Here is an 18,614-nt window from a genome sequence, read left to right as displayed (position 1 = left end):
TTCACCCCGGAATAGAAATAGACCCTCAATTCATGTCATCAATCCTGGCTGAGTTTTTGAGGATACAAAAAAATGGATGAGAGGAGTGGCATTGTAAAAAAAATATATATTCCACATTTCTTGTAGATAAGAAAAGTTACAGTTAGAATGATATTTTATATAGAAAGAAAGAAAAATGTATTCCTAGCATTACACTTATCCTTATCAATTTATACAGCTAGATTACAAAGAGGGGAGCTTGGGTAAATTAAATTAATCCAGCCAGCGCACTACAGGCTGGCAATGGGCGGGTATCATGTTACATTGTGGAAATAAAATGGATGGGAGTTTTCAATTTTGTATCTATCACTAGAGCCTCGTAGTGAATTTTAACATGTTTTCGGCAACATCGCAATGTTAAAGGATTTCTGTTGGATGAGCAACTTGTTAGTTGATAATTAACTTGTCACCGTGAAGCTAAACTTAATGAGATACATGCTCATCTGTTGTTACGTGGGGGTAGTCTAGGCCACTGGACAAAGTTACACTCCGACAGTTCGGCTCCCACATATTTGAATCTCAACTTCATTCAGTCAGAAACAGGGAATATTCCACTTGTCTTGTGGCCCAATCCAACTCTGCTGCTATTCCTCAAAGTTGACAAATAAATTAAGCAGACACGACTGAAGAAAAAATGTTTCCTTGTCTTTTGATACTTTCAAATTACTTTTATCAAGGAAGAGAAATGTAATAGAGGCCATGTATGAAATGCCCCATGCAATTACCTTGATCCATTTATTCACCGCCACGTATCCCAGTGCAGCAAACACCAAACAAAAAGCGGGATTGAGGATGAAGTGGCACGACCGGTGCTTTGTCCTTAGTAAATGTTGAGGCATATTACGAGCATTCAGTATGTGACTTCTATAATCAACACATATCACCCAGTCACAAACTGTAAGTATTTTTTTCCATGGTACAACATGTGCCTTAGGCCATATTGTCTTTGTGCCACACTACCTAAGGGAAGACACAACCCAAAACACAAACGGAACATAGCTCGTCGCTACGTAAATAGTCTTCATGTCCCAGGCTATTCGGTACAGGTTTCGACGCTTCGTTAATTTGCAATGCAAATAATTTAAAGTCATGTACAGAGTACCACCATACATAGTGTGCTCTAGTTGCAGCGTGGTGCGAGTGCCATGCATGGTGGGAGCCGACACATGGAAGCAGTGGACATCTGTGCGTAAGCTCGGCTTGGCCAGACACTGTTATCTGAGTTCATCTGGAGGCAAAATGTGATTGCATGGAAAGCCGCTATACAGGGACGGCGGGCATGTTTTATTTCGTAGAAGAAAGGTCTTGAGCCTGGGCCTGAACAGAGAGTTGAGAGCACGGATGGCTGCTGGGGTGGGGGGTGGGGATTTTCAGACCCTGAGGGGAGCAGATGTGAAAGAGCTGCACACTGTTCCTGAAGGCAAATAGACTGGGATTTAGGGGTGAATCGGCTCTTTTCTGTTTGCAGTGGCAAACCTCAACTGCTGAAGCAACTTGGATAAAAGTTGCATTGTTTTGGCACTGAATTAAATGAGTGGAGCACCAAATTGTGTTTGGGAAGCACTTTCATTTGAAGTATAGGACTGCTCAAAAGCCTAATGTGCGATATGTTATTATTTATACTCTCTTGGCTGCGCATTTTGAAACATGGAACAGTTATGAATGTGATGACTGAGGAAGCTAGACTTTATTCGGTGGAAACCTGAGCGCCAGGCAATCTTGAGCTCGTTAAGAGCTCGCTAGGCTGAGTGATGTGTAGTGACATGGAATGGGCCACTATGGAGCATAGCGCGGGTTGCTGACAGGGAAAGGGATCTGCGGTTGCAGCAGCCCTGTCTGTCAGCAGGTCACGTGATAAGCAGAAATGGAGATGAAGGGCAAAGGTGATAGAGGGGGCACGCGAGGTAAGCCCGGGAACTCACTAGTAGGTTCCAGAAGGGGAGCGTAGCTGGGGACGGAGCGAGGCCACGCCAGGAGGATAAAAGGGGACCCCAAGTGAAGGTTTGGGGCTGTTGTTTGGAGTGGAATCCCGTCGGGATACTGGAGTCTTCGTCACCGTCTTCACCTTCTCGGCGTTGTCAGTCAGGCAGTCTGTTAGCTGTTCTGACTGAAGTGGTTACCCCTTGTACCCTGTGAAGGCTATAATAAATAGAGTGCCTCTTATTCCTCGTGTTTCTGAGTGTATCCCTACAGATATATGGTGTGGGGCACGGGGTGGGGGGATCCTCAGCAGTGTTCGTGAAGGCAAAGTGTTTCCTCCAAGTTTTAAATGTAAGCATCCTGCGATTTTCACATCCTACGCTTGCAAAGCAAGACACCCGTGCAAATTATTATACACTCACGAGTAATTACTATTTTCACAGCTTCATGCAGAAGCCATACACTCTGATGAGATTGTCAAGGAGCATGTACATAACGTTATCGCTTAAAGCATTGTGGGCTTAAGCATTGTCATGATTGCTGCCTGCATTCAATTCCATGCAAGAGCGTGGATTTCAGGTATAAAACAATTTAGTGTTTTACATAAAGTGATTACATTTTTTGCATGGATGGATATCGTGTGTTGACATTTCATCACAATAATAATGTCCACTTATTTTGTTGTGTTGGTCGTCTTCCCTTTAATGAGGAAAATGTTAATACAAAAAACATATTTAGAATAAATTCATGTTCTTGCTTTTGCCACAAAGCAATCAACAAACCACAGGCTTTCTGTCAACAAAGCACCAAGAACATTACTGTGACGTGACTATAAATACTGTTATTAACAACTCAGGAGATAAGCAGCCCCATGTGTAGAGACTGGACTGCTTGAGGCATTGATTCATTACATCGCAACTAAAACTTTCCAGCCAATTTCATATAAAATGCATTTAAAAATAACTGCCTTGATGCCATACCACAATAGTTTTTTTATCAACTTCCAAATATTTGCACGTTCATTTAAATGTTAATCGGGCATGTGACTGCGGACGCGCGGGTTGCAGTGGGGCACGATAACTCTGAGTTTGGGCAGCTTGACGAACGATACAACCCATCTGGAACCACACCTGCCAATAAAATGACAGAATTGCCTGAAAAAGATGATGACTGCAATGATTGTCACTTTCTCCCTTCGTTTGTGCCCTTCAATCACTACTCAGTCGAAGTCCACGAGCCACTGTTTAACAAGGTGGGGGGGGGGGGGGTTAACCAACTCTGCAATTGGTGAGTGGTGTAACATGAGTGGGGATATGGCAGTGGGACCGGGAGCTGTGGTCGAGGAAATGTCCCTAAAAGTTCTTCATGTTCTCTGCCTCAGGGCAGGTTCTTATCTCAAGTTTCTTCCATGCTCTCCAACCTTGAGCTTGCTCTTCTTTCGTCATGCAGCCTTCCATTCTGCAAGTCATAATATACATCTTCTTAGAGCTTCCCACAGCATGCCTTTCACTCTGATAATATGCCAAATCCAGAGACTTTTGCCTGCTCTGAATCGTTCCAGGCATCTCTCCTCGTCAACCAATTCGAGCAATTTATTGTAGTCTGTTATTTTCACGAATGGACACCTCGTGCAAATCTCAAAAATGTTCAGCTTTCTATTGCCTTTATCAGTGTCCAACGTCTCTGCCAAATGAAAAGGCACACCCCACCCTGGGATTTTTATGAGCATCATCTTTATTCCCTACACACCTGTCTTGTCAGCAGCATCTTGTTTTTTGCTGAATGTGCTTTCTCATGGCAATTCTAGTTCGAACTACCTTCGAGCATCTGCTATATTTTGTCAAAATACCTCCCAAGATACCTGAACCGCCTCGTCTGTTCTCGCCATTTCAAGTCCACTTCGATATTTAACTTACTGCCACTTTATCATGTGAATGTTATTACTTTGCTTTTCTCTACATATATTATGGTCCAAAATCGTTTGCCATCCTGTTTAGGCTGTCCATCAGCTGTAATCAACTGCCAAAAAAGCATCATGAATAAAATGAATTATATTAAGAGGGATTGAAAATACGAAACAAGATAAAAGATAAAGCATTTGAAACAAAATGAGGAGATATGTCAGAGAACACAACAAATATTGACTGAAGAGTTTGTCAAGATGGGAGCATGAAAGTGGCAAAAAGAAAGTTGATGATTGGTAAATCACAAATAGTACCTCTTAAAGAGCAAGATTGAACCATGATGCATGGTAGACAATCATTAAACTATCAGAGGAATCCATGCAGATCTCAGAAGCAAAATAATCATATGACTCAACAAATCAATCTTATTATGAGGAAATTGGAAATCTCAGATGTCACACGTGAACAAGTATCTGCTGGACTCTGCATTTTGAAAACCAGGAATGCTACCGGCCTGGATGGATTACCTGTAAGCATCATAATTTATAGAGGTAGGACCAGATGTTCTAACAACATTCGCAGGCCTACTAAATACATTCCTACGCAGAAATTAAATACCTTAGGTGTGACCTCAACCATCCACTCATCCTTCCATTAAGAAAGGAAGACAACCCCGATGTGAAGGATTACAGACCAATACCTCTCGAATCGCATGTATATACAGTACATTGTTCACAGAGGCCTTATGTAAACGAATAATGAAACATTTTGAGCCCAACCATGTGAACCGACTGGTTTTTAATAATATTTTTCTGTGGACCACATACGTACAATCAGTCAGATTTGAGAAAGAAAAAAATACCTCTATTCCTGGCTTTTGTAGGCTATAAAAGGGCTTCTGTTTTTATTAAATGGAAAATGATGCAGGCATCGACTTATTCCTAACAAAACAAAAAAATTGTTGAAGGGAAGTTATCTGGCAAATACGACAGGATATGTTTACCTAAGGCCACAATCGAGGGTGGTTTCGGATCAAAATGTGTTTTGAAAAACTTAATTTGGTAAATGAGAAAGTTTTCAACCAGTGCGTATTATTTGCTATGATCTTATGATGTGTGGGTCAAAAACATTATACGTACTGGTAAAGATAATGGAGCAAAAGGCTTAAAACGTGCACAAAGCATTATGGAGAGTCACATACTGGCAATTACACAAAGAAATAGAAAGAGAAAAAAACAATACATGGATCAGGGAACACGTATAAATTAGAGACATCATTTTGGCGATTAAGTACAGTATTGTGGGTTTGGGCAAGACCAATAAAGGGGGTCACTGCTAAAAGGACGACCCTTGTGATGGAATGGCAGTTAAAGTAGTGTGCCCAAGAGGACATCCACTGCGGAGATGAAGTGACGAGATCAGGTGAGGTGCAGGTATGAGATGGATTGTGGCATCGCCCGAACGTTAAGGGATGGTGACGACCTTCATATAGCAGTGGATATGCCATGGATGATGACAATGTATTCCATCGTGGATATCGTTAATTTAACCAGGAAAGCAGAGAGCATCACTGAAGATCCTACGCTGGAATCCTTGGAAAATTCCACGGAGTGTTTTGTTTGTGGTAGAAAACCCACATACCCAGAGAAAACTTTCGCATTGGAAGGTCTAACACTCATAGAGAACGCATTTGCTGTACTACCATCTGCTGACCACCACGTCACCCAAGCAGGTTTGCGAGTTCCACAATTCTGTGCGGTCCACCAACCCGTGGCTCCAAGGTGATGGCCCATTCGGTACTGTGCAGAATACATCATGCAACGTTGTGCGCATGACCTGCAACTACAGTCGCATGTGCAACCAGAAACATTCCCACGACGTTGCAGACAACAACCAGAAGCTTTCGTGCTCATCTCCTTTATATATACGGTTGTGTAAGCCGAGATCACGCACACCATCCTCGTAATGCAAACAACCACAACACGTGATTTGTACACTGCTAAATCTCTGTGAACTCTCTTTGATTTGATGGAAAACAAAAGCGATTATGTGAAAAACCATAGCCTGGTTCCCACGGACAATGGGACGTTGTGAGCAGTACAGTTAGGGAATAGCTCATCACCTTCGCTGTTTCTCTGCAAATCATCTGAGTGCCACGTGGCCACGTGGTAACTCACTAATTGTATTTTCCCTTCAAATTATAGTTTTCTTTTCCATATATTTTTTTCTTTCATTTTACCTGATGTTTAAATAAATAAATATAGTTTCAAGTTAAAGTAAAATTAAAGTTTACATTGCTCAGTACAAACGCATCGATAAACAAGTGCTCCCAGTTTGAGGACAGAAATTAAACCCAACACACCGTTTAAAGGACGAGCCTCAACCCGTCACGCCAGCCGTGTTCAACTCTCGCTGCTTCACGACACAGAAAGAGAAGCAGCAGCAGGCTGACGTTTAGGCAGTAGCGCGCCTTCCTTTTATCTGGGCTGAGGGAAGGCGAGGGGAGAATGCTCCAAACGTTCGCCCGGGTAATGGTTGCCTCATTTTCGAGGTCAGTGTTAATGGATGTGGCGAGATGTTTTTTTGTGTCCTGTAATTGTACATCGCTGCCAAAGCAGTGTCTCGAATTGTATTTACAACTTGTAAGTGGAACCATTGAGTGAGTGTAGGATGATCACGGTGCACTTAACCCACGATGATTGGCTACCATAATAATACGTGGTCGTTAGGATTTAACATAGCTTGTCAATATTTTTGCCTTTCAAAGGTGGTGGCTAAACAGCTTCCGTGATGACAGCCGGCATTATAAAATCCGGTGAAAGCAGAGCGAGCAATTTTGTGGGGACTGGGTTATTCTGCACCTCACTTGAGTTGTAGGATCCACCTAAAAATGTTATATATAATCCCCAAAAATTACTGGACCTGGATGAAACGGATACAATGTGCAGTTTAATCGTCTTCCAAAATAGCAGTTGCTCATTGCATTGGGCCTTCTTTAATTAGAATGCATTGCTTGTGGCTACCACAATCCCTTATCTGCTAAGAGAAGCTGAAACAAGTTTACAAAAGGGATGGGTTCAAAAGGAATAAATTCAACATCCTTGTATTGCGTTGATATTATTTCCGTTCCAAAAACACCAAGTGTGTGCACTTTTTTTTACCTTATTTTTTTTCTATAATTGATGTTAATCGGAGACCATATCTGTGTAAAAATGCAAATTTCTGCCATGTATGGTGCTTTAAGAGTTTACTGGTTGGGTTCATAAAGTGGTGATACTTTCCAGAAACATTGTGAATTAAACAGCTGCATCCGTACATAACACATGAATGCACTGTCATGAATTGCAATAAGCTTTAGTGAAATTCATATCCTAGCTATAGTAGTTTACTAGCAATGGCACGCATTTCTAGATATCGCAGATACACAGTTGTTGCTTAATATACAATTACAGTACTGTACTACTTTTAGAACCTAACACCATTATACTAAGATAATGTTTCAAAGAAAGCCATTTGCATGCTTGTATTTCGATTTTACATAGCTGTTTGTGATTAGATTGCAATTATATACTTTATATAAACTGTACATCATCCTCTCCTCCGGCAACATTCACGTAGTTGCTACGATTTCCCTGCTGGGCCTGGAGAGTGGTGGCAGGCTGCTGCTGGGTCTTCTCAAGTGAGGATTGGAGTTCCCTGTGCCGTTGGTGAGAATGGGCCGAAGAGAATGGGTTTATCAACTATTAGCGCTGGTGTCACCATGTAGCCGCCCACGCCGATGTCACCGCAGATGTGTGGTGCTCAATGTGGGGGGTTTTTATTTGGGTGGGGGGGGAAGCATGTGGAGCGTAGTTTACACAAATTTAGCCTGGTTTCATTTTGTTTTGTTCTTTAAGTAATCGGGGTAATTGTTTTGTCTGATTCATGCAGAGCAAAATAATAACGAATACACTAATAAAAAATACCCTTCTAGTACAATATAGAAAGTTAATTACCACGGCATATTATACAAAACAACCGAGATTTGGTCATTACATTTAAATGCTACTTTCGCCAGGTGAGTTCATATATTGTAAGCCCAAACAATCGCACATAATTGACTAAGCTTCATGTCCACACTACCAGAGCATGACTGATATGTCACAGAGACCTCGGGTCTATTTTTGGTGGTGGAAATGGTCATCTAATGTCCTAAAAATAATAATTGCTGTATTAGATATATCAGGCTTTTTGGAGACTGGTAACAATGCCGTTACATTTCTGAAAAAAATAATTCTTACACATCCTTAAACATGGAATAATAAGCACACACAAAAGATTAAGGGTTGACTATGCTAATAGGTGATATATTCATCCAAGGCATTCGATCCCAGGGATTAGTCCTCTGTTACTGGCTACTATGTAACCGGTATTGACTTTGGGTTACATCGACTTACATTATTATTTTAGGTAAATTAAGATGTAAACTTTTTGTTACATTTTTGACAGTAAACAAAAAGACTGGTTTTATATGTATGTATTGTGTACACAAACACACATTCATGTGTATATGTGTATATATAAAGACCTGTTATAAAAACACAAGGTAGTAATGAGATATCTCCAGCAATTCCTAATTAACATTTACCTTACATGACAAAATGGCAACACGCGACATTTTACAATATACATTTTTACCGGTGCAAAAAAAAAATGCAAATTTTAACCGGACAATCATCTACTGTTTCACGTTATTTTGAATGTCACACCAAGACGATACCTTACCGCTGTCAAGATTTCCATTTAAAATTTAGAAAGATAAGCTTGTAATTAGATGAGTCTCGCACAGTGTTTCATTGTGACTGCTTTGAAACTAACCGGGTTGTTTTTCTGGCTGATCAATTAGTATGCACTTCAAAATTATTAACACTGTGCCTTTATTTTGTTTCAGGAGCACACGTGAATAATTTTGGAATGTACAATTTGTTCCACAATTGCATTATATGTAGGAAGGAGCCATATGGATCAATAACAGCATTGAAGTAACCCCCCCCTCCATGAGAGGGAGAGTCTGCCTCAAGTGTGAGTTAACAGGGCTCGTGGGTACAGATTTGCAATTGCGGCCACAATTGTTCTTCTTAACAGTAGGTCCCTAACGCTCCGAGACTTCGTCAGCCAATTATGAAAGTAAACCCTACAAAAGCGGATTGCATGGCAGTTATTGCTCAAAGCTGTCTTTCCGAAGCCGTTTGCACTCGTACATGTGTGGAAGGTGGGCAGGTCATTCGGTTATTTGTAGAAGATACGTGCAATACCCCACAAGTCACCCCTAATCCCCACACCCTCATATTTGCTCACATTCCCATTGTAAACAATAGTTTGCTTTAAGTAGAATCTACTTTAACTTCACTGTGGCCTCCTTTCGTTAGCATGGGACGTGTGTGAGCTGGCTTCGTTTAAGCAATTTAAGTATCAGATATTATTTTGTGTTTAACTACTCAGTATATAAATACACAAACAAAGCAATTAACAGCATCTTTGAAGAAGGGGTTTGTTTTTTTGTACACGAGTGAAAATGTAATCTTGAAGAGGATTGTGATAAAAACCGTAGTTCACCTCAGACCTCGGACTCCATACTGTGCTTGCCGCCGGCATGCCTCATGTTTGGGGTGTGGCTGTGAGGAGATTTACTTGCCCGCCCCGGCCCTTTCACATTCACGGGACCGTTGCTCAACTTACCCCCCGAGTTTAGCGGCCTGCCCAATGCGGGCTGTCTGTGCCTCCTGATGTCTGGCACGTTGATATTTTCGTACAACATCTCCGTATCGGAGAACGCTTGCGTGTGCAAGTCCGATGCGTACGGCGTTTTGAGGGAGCCGAAAATATTGAGCTCGTTCTCAAGCCGACGGTGCGGTTTGACTTTAAAGCCTCGCAAGGAGTCGACACTTCCTCCGGGGTCTGACTTGATAGCACAAAAATCACTCTTGCTAGCTGTGGAGTAATTGGAACCGATTGCTTGGTTGATGCAACATCTATCATCCTGTCTACAGCGCAGCTCGGGGTTGGGAGTGATGCACGGGGGAGGCAGAGTGACTCCGTAGCAGCACTCCTCATCCTCGTGCACGCAAGAGGCGTGCCGCTCCAGCGCACTTCGCCCCAATGTCACACTTGTTTGCTCGCCATCTGTTTTCCCAGCGCCACTGCCACAGGCACAGCCCGGGCAGCACTGGTTCAGGCAGGAACCTGCGCATTCATCCAGGCGCGATGGGCAATGTCTGTAGCACTCAGCCCTTGTGCTAGATGGCGGCTCTTGATATTTTACCTTGCAGATGCTGCACTCCTTCTCTGGCGTGTGGTGTGAGAGAACGGCGGCAGAGGTTATCTGTGCAGTCGCCCCGTGATCGGGGATGCTGCTGCTTCTCTTGATCTGTATGCCAGGCTCCAGCATGTCAGACCTATACACGATCTCGCTGCAGAAAGACGGCCTCGCCTGGTTGTTCCAGTCTTCGGGCATCGCACGTGAAAGTGTGTTGAGAGTGGCCTTGCCATAAATCTCTTTGTCTTGGCTTGAACCCCGACTGGGAATCCTTCCCACATCTTTGTAGTCTCTTGCGAGTTTTCCATACGGTGTGCTCTTTGGTCTGCCGCTGCGCTTTCCAGAGTGGTACTGGCTGTTGCATTCGCTGATGTCGTCGATATCAGTGTTGTTCCCGTGAATGCTCTCAACGTCGGTGTTGTAAGTTAACGCTGGAATCTCAAGCCGAGTTTGAGGAATTTCACACATTGGAATGAAAGATTCCCCGACGTCCCGCTGGCTGCTTTTGAAATCCAAGCAAGGCGAGGCAGACAGCATTTCCCGCGACTTGGCGACGGGCCGGTGGACATCTGGGTGCGCGCCAAAGTGATGCAAATTGGTTGAGATCTGCGCCGGGCTGTGGTCCCGTGGAGTGTAGCTCCCAGTGGCGGCAGAAGCTGCAGCGTTGGCTTCCATGAAGCGCTGGTTGTTTTTGAGGTATGGGTACGACATCTCGGCCTCGCTCACGTAGTCCTCCTGGTAGGCCGGGTCGCGCACGAGCTGCACTTCTGCAGCGGCCGCGGCGCAGCGGTTCCACTGGTCGCTGTTGTTGAGTGCAGCTCGCCCTGTCGGGTGCTCCACGGCCGATTTGTCGGCGGCCACCGAGCAGGCCGGCTGGCCCGCCCTGTTGACACGAGTGGTGGCTGCGTCGGGCCCATTCACCTGCGTGAGGCTCGCCATGTTCCTGGCCACCGTCAGGAGGCCCATGATGCTTGAGTTTTTCTTGTAGGCATTTTTGGCCATCCTGTGGAAGTCGTCCTTGTCCTTGGTAATCTTGATTCCATGTACGCAGCTGTAAATGGCCTAAAAAACGAACCAGATTTGTTTTATTGTTAAAGGATATATTTCTACAAAGCATTGGTGAAACATTCTACCTGTGGAAGGTATACATTTTTTACTTAAAAAAAGATAACAAAAAAAGCTAGCAGTCAAGATGTAAATCTAGCTGTAAACAGTCACTAGAATTATGATAACACTCCTGCTTTCTTAGTGATGTGAAATAAATGTCATGACCCGTGTAATGTGTGTAAAGAATGTTAAGGAAAGAAATGTGTGGAAATGTTTGAAATGGCCCTTTTAAACTCTGATTGAGAAAATAAATCGTTGGCTGTCTCCAGTTTGAAAATCACTTTTGAATACTGTGGTGACACATGGGTGTTTCTCAAAATAGGGAAATAGAAACTAAATAAATCTATGAACGTCCAATTAAATACTCAATTTATATTTCGTGAGACATGGAGTAAATACAATACTGCAATCTTCATGACAAATAATGAAAGACTGTTTTACTGCATGCCTCTCATCACTTGCATATAAATGGTTCACGAATTAAGATCACTGGCAACAGAATGAGGCCAAAGAGAGTCATGTGGGTAGGTGGGCGGGCGGGTGGGCGAGAGGGAGGGATATAGCACTTTAAAAATGTGAATGTAAACCCCAAGTAATTTAAATAATTAATGTTTAAAACCAGACAATGAAACAGGTTTCAACGAATTTCCCAGCGTCGGTCACTGCCACTGCCATGGCCCCCCTGAGTGTATCTGCTTAGGGACCTGGCAGCAGCGCTGATTGGCTGCCATGGGGTCATGCTGGTGCGTTCCAGCCGTTCGCACAGAGTGCGACTGCAAGCTGGCCCCAGCTTGTAGTGGCATTTAGGTTATTTTTAAATCACGGTAATTAACAATTAAAATGAAACTTATCGTATCGGTCAGCACCTTATCTCTATATATTATTCTATACGAGCTCCAGGGGACTGAACTGTCATAGCTGCATTTTGCCCCACCTATTGATTAATTACATTACAGAGACATGCAAAGTGCACTTGGCAAAAAAATACAAGGCTGTATTACAATTCGAAAAGAATATTGCGCAAGAGCTTCTTTCATATGGCTGATGTAGATGCAGAGCAACGACTACAATTTCACATTCAGGTGGTCAAGCCAGACAACCGCGTCAGGAGCAGCGGAGTGTATTGCTGCAATGTCTGCTTCATATTTGTGGATTGGGTATTGCATTGTTATATGGTGCACGGTCTGTTCTGGATGACCACAGTCGCACACTGTAGAGTTTAAAATTTCAATTTGTGCCATTGTTTGTGCGGATGAGCTGTACAAGACCTCAATGGGCGCAATGGTGGAGCACTGTGGGTAATACAACGAATGCGTTGTTTTGTACACTACATTTTGTGCTGATGGCCCATACTGTTCAGAATCTAGTAATAATCTTAATCTTTTCATTTATATGGCATCGCCCAAAGGCCTCAGCAACTCAAAAAAGGGCCTCGCATTGCATCTCATTAGAAGCTGACTCCTCAGTGGCAGCTGTCCCTGTTCGGCACAAAGTCTGCCAGAAGGGAGCGATGATCGCTATGTGTAACCCTGATCGAGCACTAAAGCGACGGTATTTATCTTGCATGCCTGACTCTGCTAATTAGGCCCAAACTGATTAGTCTGTGTAAGCAAATGCTGCCGGTTGATATAATTTTGGAAGGCAGGCGACTGCAATATATCATTGAGTTGCCACCCTTCCGGGGTTTGACCTGGACAGTCCAGGGAGAATTGGCCTCTGTGTTTGGGTGGCGGGAGTTGATTTGGAAAAAACATCTGGTACCGGTCTTGCTCCATTGAACCTTAGTGCAGTTCACTGCACGGTTTTGAAGATAAAACTACACTGTGAAATATGTCTGGGTTTGGTCGACACTGGAAAACGTAGCAACATCCCTAGTTTATGTGCAGATACAGAGCAACAGTTTATTTCGTATCTCATTGGCACGATTCCTATCCACCTTCAGTACATCTCTGAGCTACATTCTCTGCAGTTTAATTTGTGTCCTTCAAAAATCGTGCCCCCCCCCACCCAACTTACTGTTTGTGACTTTTGCAAAGGCGACCTTGGTTAATGAAAGGCAGTGCGCACTGGTGGGCCTGAATTGTAATTTTTAAATCCTTACATAATGCCAACTAGTATGCAAAAGATCAGAAACATGGACATTGACAAGGAAAATGGAACAAAAGCTGAAACGTTAATGAAGCGTGGATAGAAGCAAGCTTGGAATGACACGGAAAGCCAAAAAAGGGACCACAAAGATCAAAGAACGAATGCAAATCAGAGACATCTGATTGACTAATGAGGAAAAGTAAGTGGGTATTGGGCAGGGCAAACCACTGGAAAGGAGAAAAGCCAATGACTGTATGGTGGATTACTGTGAGATGGATTCTGGAATCACAGACCATGTGGGACAGCAACAGGTTGGGGGGGGAACGTCTCATCCAGCAGTGGCTAGATCATGGCTGGTGACGATTTATCGTGTGAATGATAAAGATGTTCTTTGGGTCATTCGGTAAAGCCGCATAGATAGGTTCAAAGAAAATAACAAAAAATAAAAAAACTACGACGTTTCGATCGCAAAACAAGCGTTTGAAACGTCGTATTTTGTAGTTATTTTTAGTTATTTTCTTTTAACCTATATACGTGACTTTACCGAAAGACCCAAAGAATATGAACTCCTGCAGTCAGGAAAGATTTAAGTCAAGATCTAATGATAAAGATGGTTACCGTGATAATTACGATGATGACAATTACAATACAGATGGTGATGTTAGGGGAGACTTATTCCAGGTCCCTTAAATATTTAGTCAGAGTGCATTACCCAGCAGCAGACACCACATTAGAGAGTACTCACCGATGTGAGTGCTGTATAGTCAGTGTGCACTACCCAGCAACAGACACCATACTAGAGAGTCATCACCGATGTGAGTGCTGTATAGTCAGAGTGCACTACCCAGCAACAGACACCACACTACAGAGTGCTCACCGATGTGAGTGCTGTATAGTGAGTGTGCGCTACCCATCAGCAGACACTTATGGTGCATGCTGATGGTCGTTTTCCTGCCGTACAAGTGCAAAGGGCCCCTATGCACACAGCAGTCAATATTTGAAAACCTCTCGTCAGCATCAGAGCGATTAATTCATTCATCGATTACCACTGATTTTTCCACTCACAACATAGGCGTAAAATTGCGCGCGCATAGGATTCGATTACGATTCATAAAATGTGAACGCAAATGTGACATGGAGGGTAATTAGACGAACATGACCGTGCGAATGAGATGAGACCAACGAGACCAAAATGAAATCGTGATCATCCCCTCACCAAAATCATAACAATAATTGTAATCGTCATAATAAGGGAATACAGCAACACCCGCGTTTATGTCGGGGATGCATTCGTGAAAGGTGCAATGAATACGAAAATTTGGTAAATCAAAGCGATTTACAGGGTAGTAGTGGGTGGAGGCGAAGGCTGAGAGGCGACGGATAACGAGAAAGGACGAACGATGCCGTCAACGACGTAAGTGTCGGATTGAGGCGAAACAAATCACGTATTAATAAAGTGTATGTTGTATGTTCAGCTTATTTCGCACCACCGTATGTAGCCAACCGTGCGAATCTAAAGTGACGACGCTTTGGCGAAACGACATAAAAGGGGGAGACGTCAATCAGGGTATTACTGGAGTTGTCGTAACAATAACAAAAACAATCCCATTTTTTTTACTCACGAAAGCCTCAATGCGAGAGCAAGGTGCGTAAGGGCCGCCACCTGTGTGGGTAGAGCCTGGGCAAGTGGCAATGCACGTGAACCAGGAGTACCGGCGAGCGCTCCGCACGCTCCGTGTCGCGATCGCTTGGTGGCGGCGGCGGCGGCGGCGCGGTTTTGAGAGGTAAATTACCCTCACAAAAGGTGCGTCGTTTTCAATTTCAGATAAGGGCGGTTTAAAGACCACACAACGGAGATTATCCAGTTGTTTTTATTAAAGAGATAAGAGGAGCCACTCGATAAATTAATTCTGATATCAGGTGATATCCCATGGCGAACTGCGATTAAAGTCGAATTATAATTTGCGATGCCCGAAAAGTTTTTCAATCGCGCCGCGGTTTCACCGTGCATGCTGCAAGTCGACGTGCGTCACAGACCAATGCGGTTTCGGAGTCGACAAAGCAATCACCGGAATGCTGCAGCAGTGCAGGATTGTGAGCAGATATGACAGAACTGATCAAATGTGTGGCGTGTCCTCATTCCTTGCTGTTAACAGGGGGTCAGCGTTTGTCTTACATTTTGTCAATTTAAAGTGGGATCATGTATGTGTGAATACTGCATATACCGCACCTCTATATATGTATATGTTCACGTATATATTATTTTATAGTGTATATGTACACATGCATAAACCTACATATGGGTTGGAACGATTTCACCCCCACAACCCATTCTCTCCTCAACCACCTCTCTGCTTAACTATTACAACCTCCCGCCATCACTTCGCCTTGCTTACCACCCCTTACAACCTTACCCCTCACCCTTGTGCCCATAATCGCCTCCTAATCACCCCCTAACCACGCTCCCCCCCCCCCCCCCCCTTTGTTGTGGTTGCAGGGGTCAGGTAAACCCTACAATGCATAAATCAAAGGACATCGACTTGTTCACCCGCAATGCGACACGTGTTTCTGCAAGCTTATCAGCCGACAATAGTCGATGTCTCGATGTGTTGTTGCCACCCCAAGAGTACGTTACTTTCACAAGTGCTCGTGGCTGCATTTAAACAACGCGGCAGTGTTCGTATTTATTGGAAAAACTTTTACTACGGCAGAATAAATGTGGAGTGATGGGGGGGGCGTGGAGAGCATGACTCACCCTGCTGACGATGAACAGCAGCCCGGGCTTCTTGGCTGGCTCGGGCTTGGTCCAGTGGCGCCCAAAGCGGTAAAAGAAGTTCTCGCTAAGGAAGACGAGGAAGCTGAGGCACATCGCCACCAGCAGCATGAAGAATACGCCGGCCATATTGTCGATGTCCAGCTTGCTGCTCATCACCTCGTTCTTGTCGTAGAGACAAACCCCGGAGAGCCAGTTCTTACCCAGTTCGTCCATCTCCCCTGCATACTCGCACGCAATGCACAGGCTTAAAGAGAGAAGACTCAGCTCCATCCATCAACAACAACTGATATTTACCACGAAGTGGCAGTGACGTCACCACGGCGCTTGTGCCAGGCTATGTGCATGTTAAGGCCACGTGAAGTGTCGAACGCCCGCTGGCTCGTTGTGAGCGTCGCTCCTCTGCCCTCCGTTGTTCCAGAAGGACGACTGCCTCCTACTGCCCAGCAGCGTCCTTCACGAGCCTCCTCCACAGAGGCCAATCTTAACACCGCTGGTGTTATACTCATTGGTTATTTCGGTAAAGTCACGTATGTAGAACTAAAATAAAAAATAAAATAGATCACGACGTTTCGAACGCAACACAAGCGTTCGTCCTCAGGTGAAAATGGCATAAACCACACAGCGAGGGAACACACAGAGGGACATCACACACAGAGCACACCGAGAACGGCAAACTGCACGGAGGCAAATACAGCTGGTATTAATCATCGACAAGTCCACACAGCTCCACATTCTCCTGTACAACATCGTTCCATCTAATCTTGATTTGAAGCTTTCGTTACTGCAGGAATCCATACTCTTTGGTTCTTTCGGTAAAGTCACGTAGGTATAAATAAAATAAATCACGGCGTTTCGGGCGCAACACAAGCGTCCACCATCAAGTCGGAAAGCATGGTCTGCTGCTGAGGCAGACTGTTTTAAAAGGTTTGAAATGGGCATCTCTTGAGAAAGGATAGCGACTCGATCAGGTGAGCCTTCCATCTGTTCTATAGCTCGTGCCACGCCCATTTAGACCCCTCTATCCAGCCGAACAAACGCGGTTTCAGCATGCGATAGCTGGGCATGCGGACTACATGACCCAGCTCCATCCATCTCCCCTGCACACTCACACGCAATGCACAGAAGTAGAGAGAAGACTCAGCTCCATCCCTCTCCGCCACACATTCCCACGCAATGCACAGGCTTATAGAAAAAAGACTCAGCTCCAACCATCTCCCCTGGACGCATCGTGATTCTATCTACCCATAGTGATTCCATCAAGCAAATTACGGTCATCTTCGCAGCAGCGGCTTTGACTGGTCATCGAACAAAGACGGTGACTGCCTCGCTCACTTTCGGAAACGCTTCTGCGGCTGTCTGGAACGCTCTTCCTTCCAATATTAGGAAGCCACTGGGAGTGATGCACTTTTAAATAATTGAGATTGACAAACGAATTTCTTTATAACTGCTTTTTGTGTTTAGTTTGTTGTCCATCCCCCCGCACCTCCGATTAGCATGGTTGGCTATGTACGGTGCGAACGAAGTTCAACATATTACGTACATGTCAGATCACCACATTTCAAGTTTATTTTGTGTAACCAGGTGACAACTCAAGCGGCCAGGATGAGTGAGCTGGTCACCAAATTGCTAAAAGCAAAAACAAATCAATGTTTTACAGCAACGAAGGAACTCGAAATCACAGAAAACAGAGGTGTGTCACGAGAGAAATGTAATATTGCATGGACATAAATGAATGTAGAACAATACATTCCCTGTAGTAAACTCCTTGCCTCGGGCAGATTATCTCAGACTGATCACAGTACAATTACAAATTAAGCTACATAGACATTGAACAGACATAGGGTGACTTGTGCTAAGTATCATCATCAGTAATTGTATAACTATTGGTTGGGAATGAAGGCTGCCCCATGCCCTAACCAATCGTCACAGCTCGGTTATGCCATAGTGGGGGGAGGGGGCGCGACTCACGCTGCTGATGATGGAACCGCATTGTCACATCAGCAAATTAATTAATTCGATGGCAATTTTTAACTGCTACAACAAAACTCAAGTGACTACAATTGCGACTGCAATGCTGGTAAAGCACTGCTCCATGGGGTTACCCACAATATTGACAGGGAAAAAAGAAGCCCAGCGAGAGATAGGAATAGGAGGAATGATGTACCTTCTGGAAGTGAATGTCACAAAAAAGGGCCCAATCAAGACCGGCAGATTAACGTGGATACAATAATGAATTTTCCAATCGACTCCTCTTATCTACGAAAAAAATTAATGGATTAAAGAGTGGACGCCCGAAACGCAGCGTTGCTGTAGTTATGCAAATGTGTGGCACGTTAGGGGGGAACTGGGTGGCCCTGTGCACCCCGTCTGGGGTAGGAGTTGGGGGGCCATGCCACGTCGCCAGGGTAACTCGACCCAGCTCCCGGTCTGAGTGACCTTCTCACGCAAAACCCGGGGGCTTGAGTCACTCTCTCTCCCCCTTCTC

General features: G+C 44.2%; 1 protein-coding gene across 1 annotated transcript in view; it reads right to left on the bottom strand.

The window, feature by feature from the left end:
- Nucleotides 1-7,093: 7,093 nt before the first annotated feature.
- GRIN2C (glutamate ionotropic receptor NMDA type subunit 2C) overlaps nt 7,094-18,614 on the bottom strand; it is a 194,941-nt gene continuing 183,420 nt past the window's right edge. The window contains exons 11-12 of the mRNA XM_078598329.1: nt 16,109-16,347; nt 7,094-11,220 (exon numbers count right to left, since the gene is read on the bottom strand). Of these exons, the coding sequence (XP_078454455.1) occupies nt 9,460-11,220; nt 16,109-16,347 (2,000 nt within the window). The 3' untranslated portion in view covers nt 7,094-9,459. The remainder of the gene's footprint in view (nt 11,221-16,108; nt 16,348-18,614) is intronic.

The sequence above is a fragment of the Lampetra planeri genome, chromosome 1 (genome assembly GCF_965212315.1).
Source record: "Lampetra planeri chromosome 1, kcLamPlan1.2.h2, whole genome shotgun sequence".
Lineage (NCBI taxonomy): Eukaryota > Metazoa > Chordata > Hyperoartia > Petromyzontiformes > Petromyzontidae > Lampetra > Lampetra planeri.
Note: the sequence above shows the minus strand (reverse complement) of the source record. Positions and strands in the feature narration are given on the sequence as shown.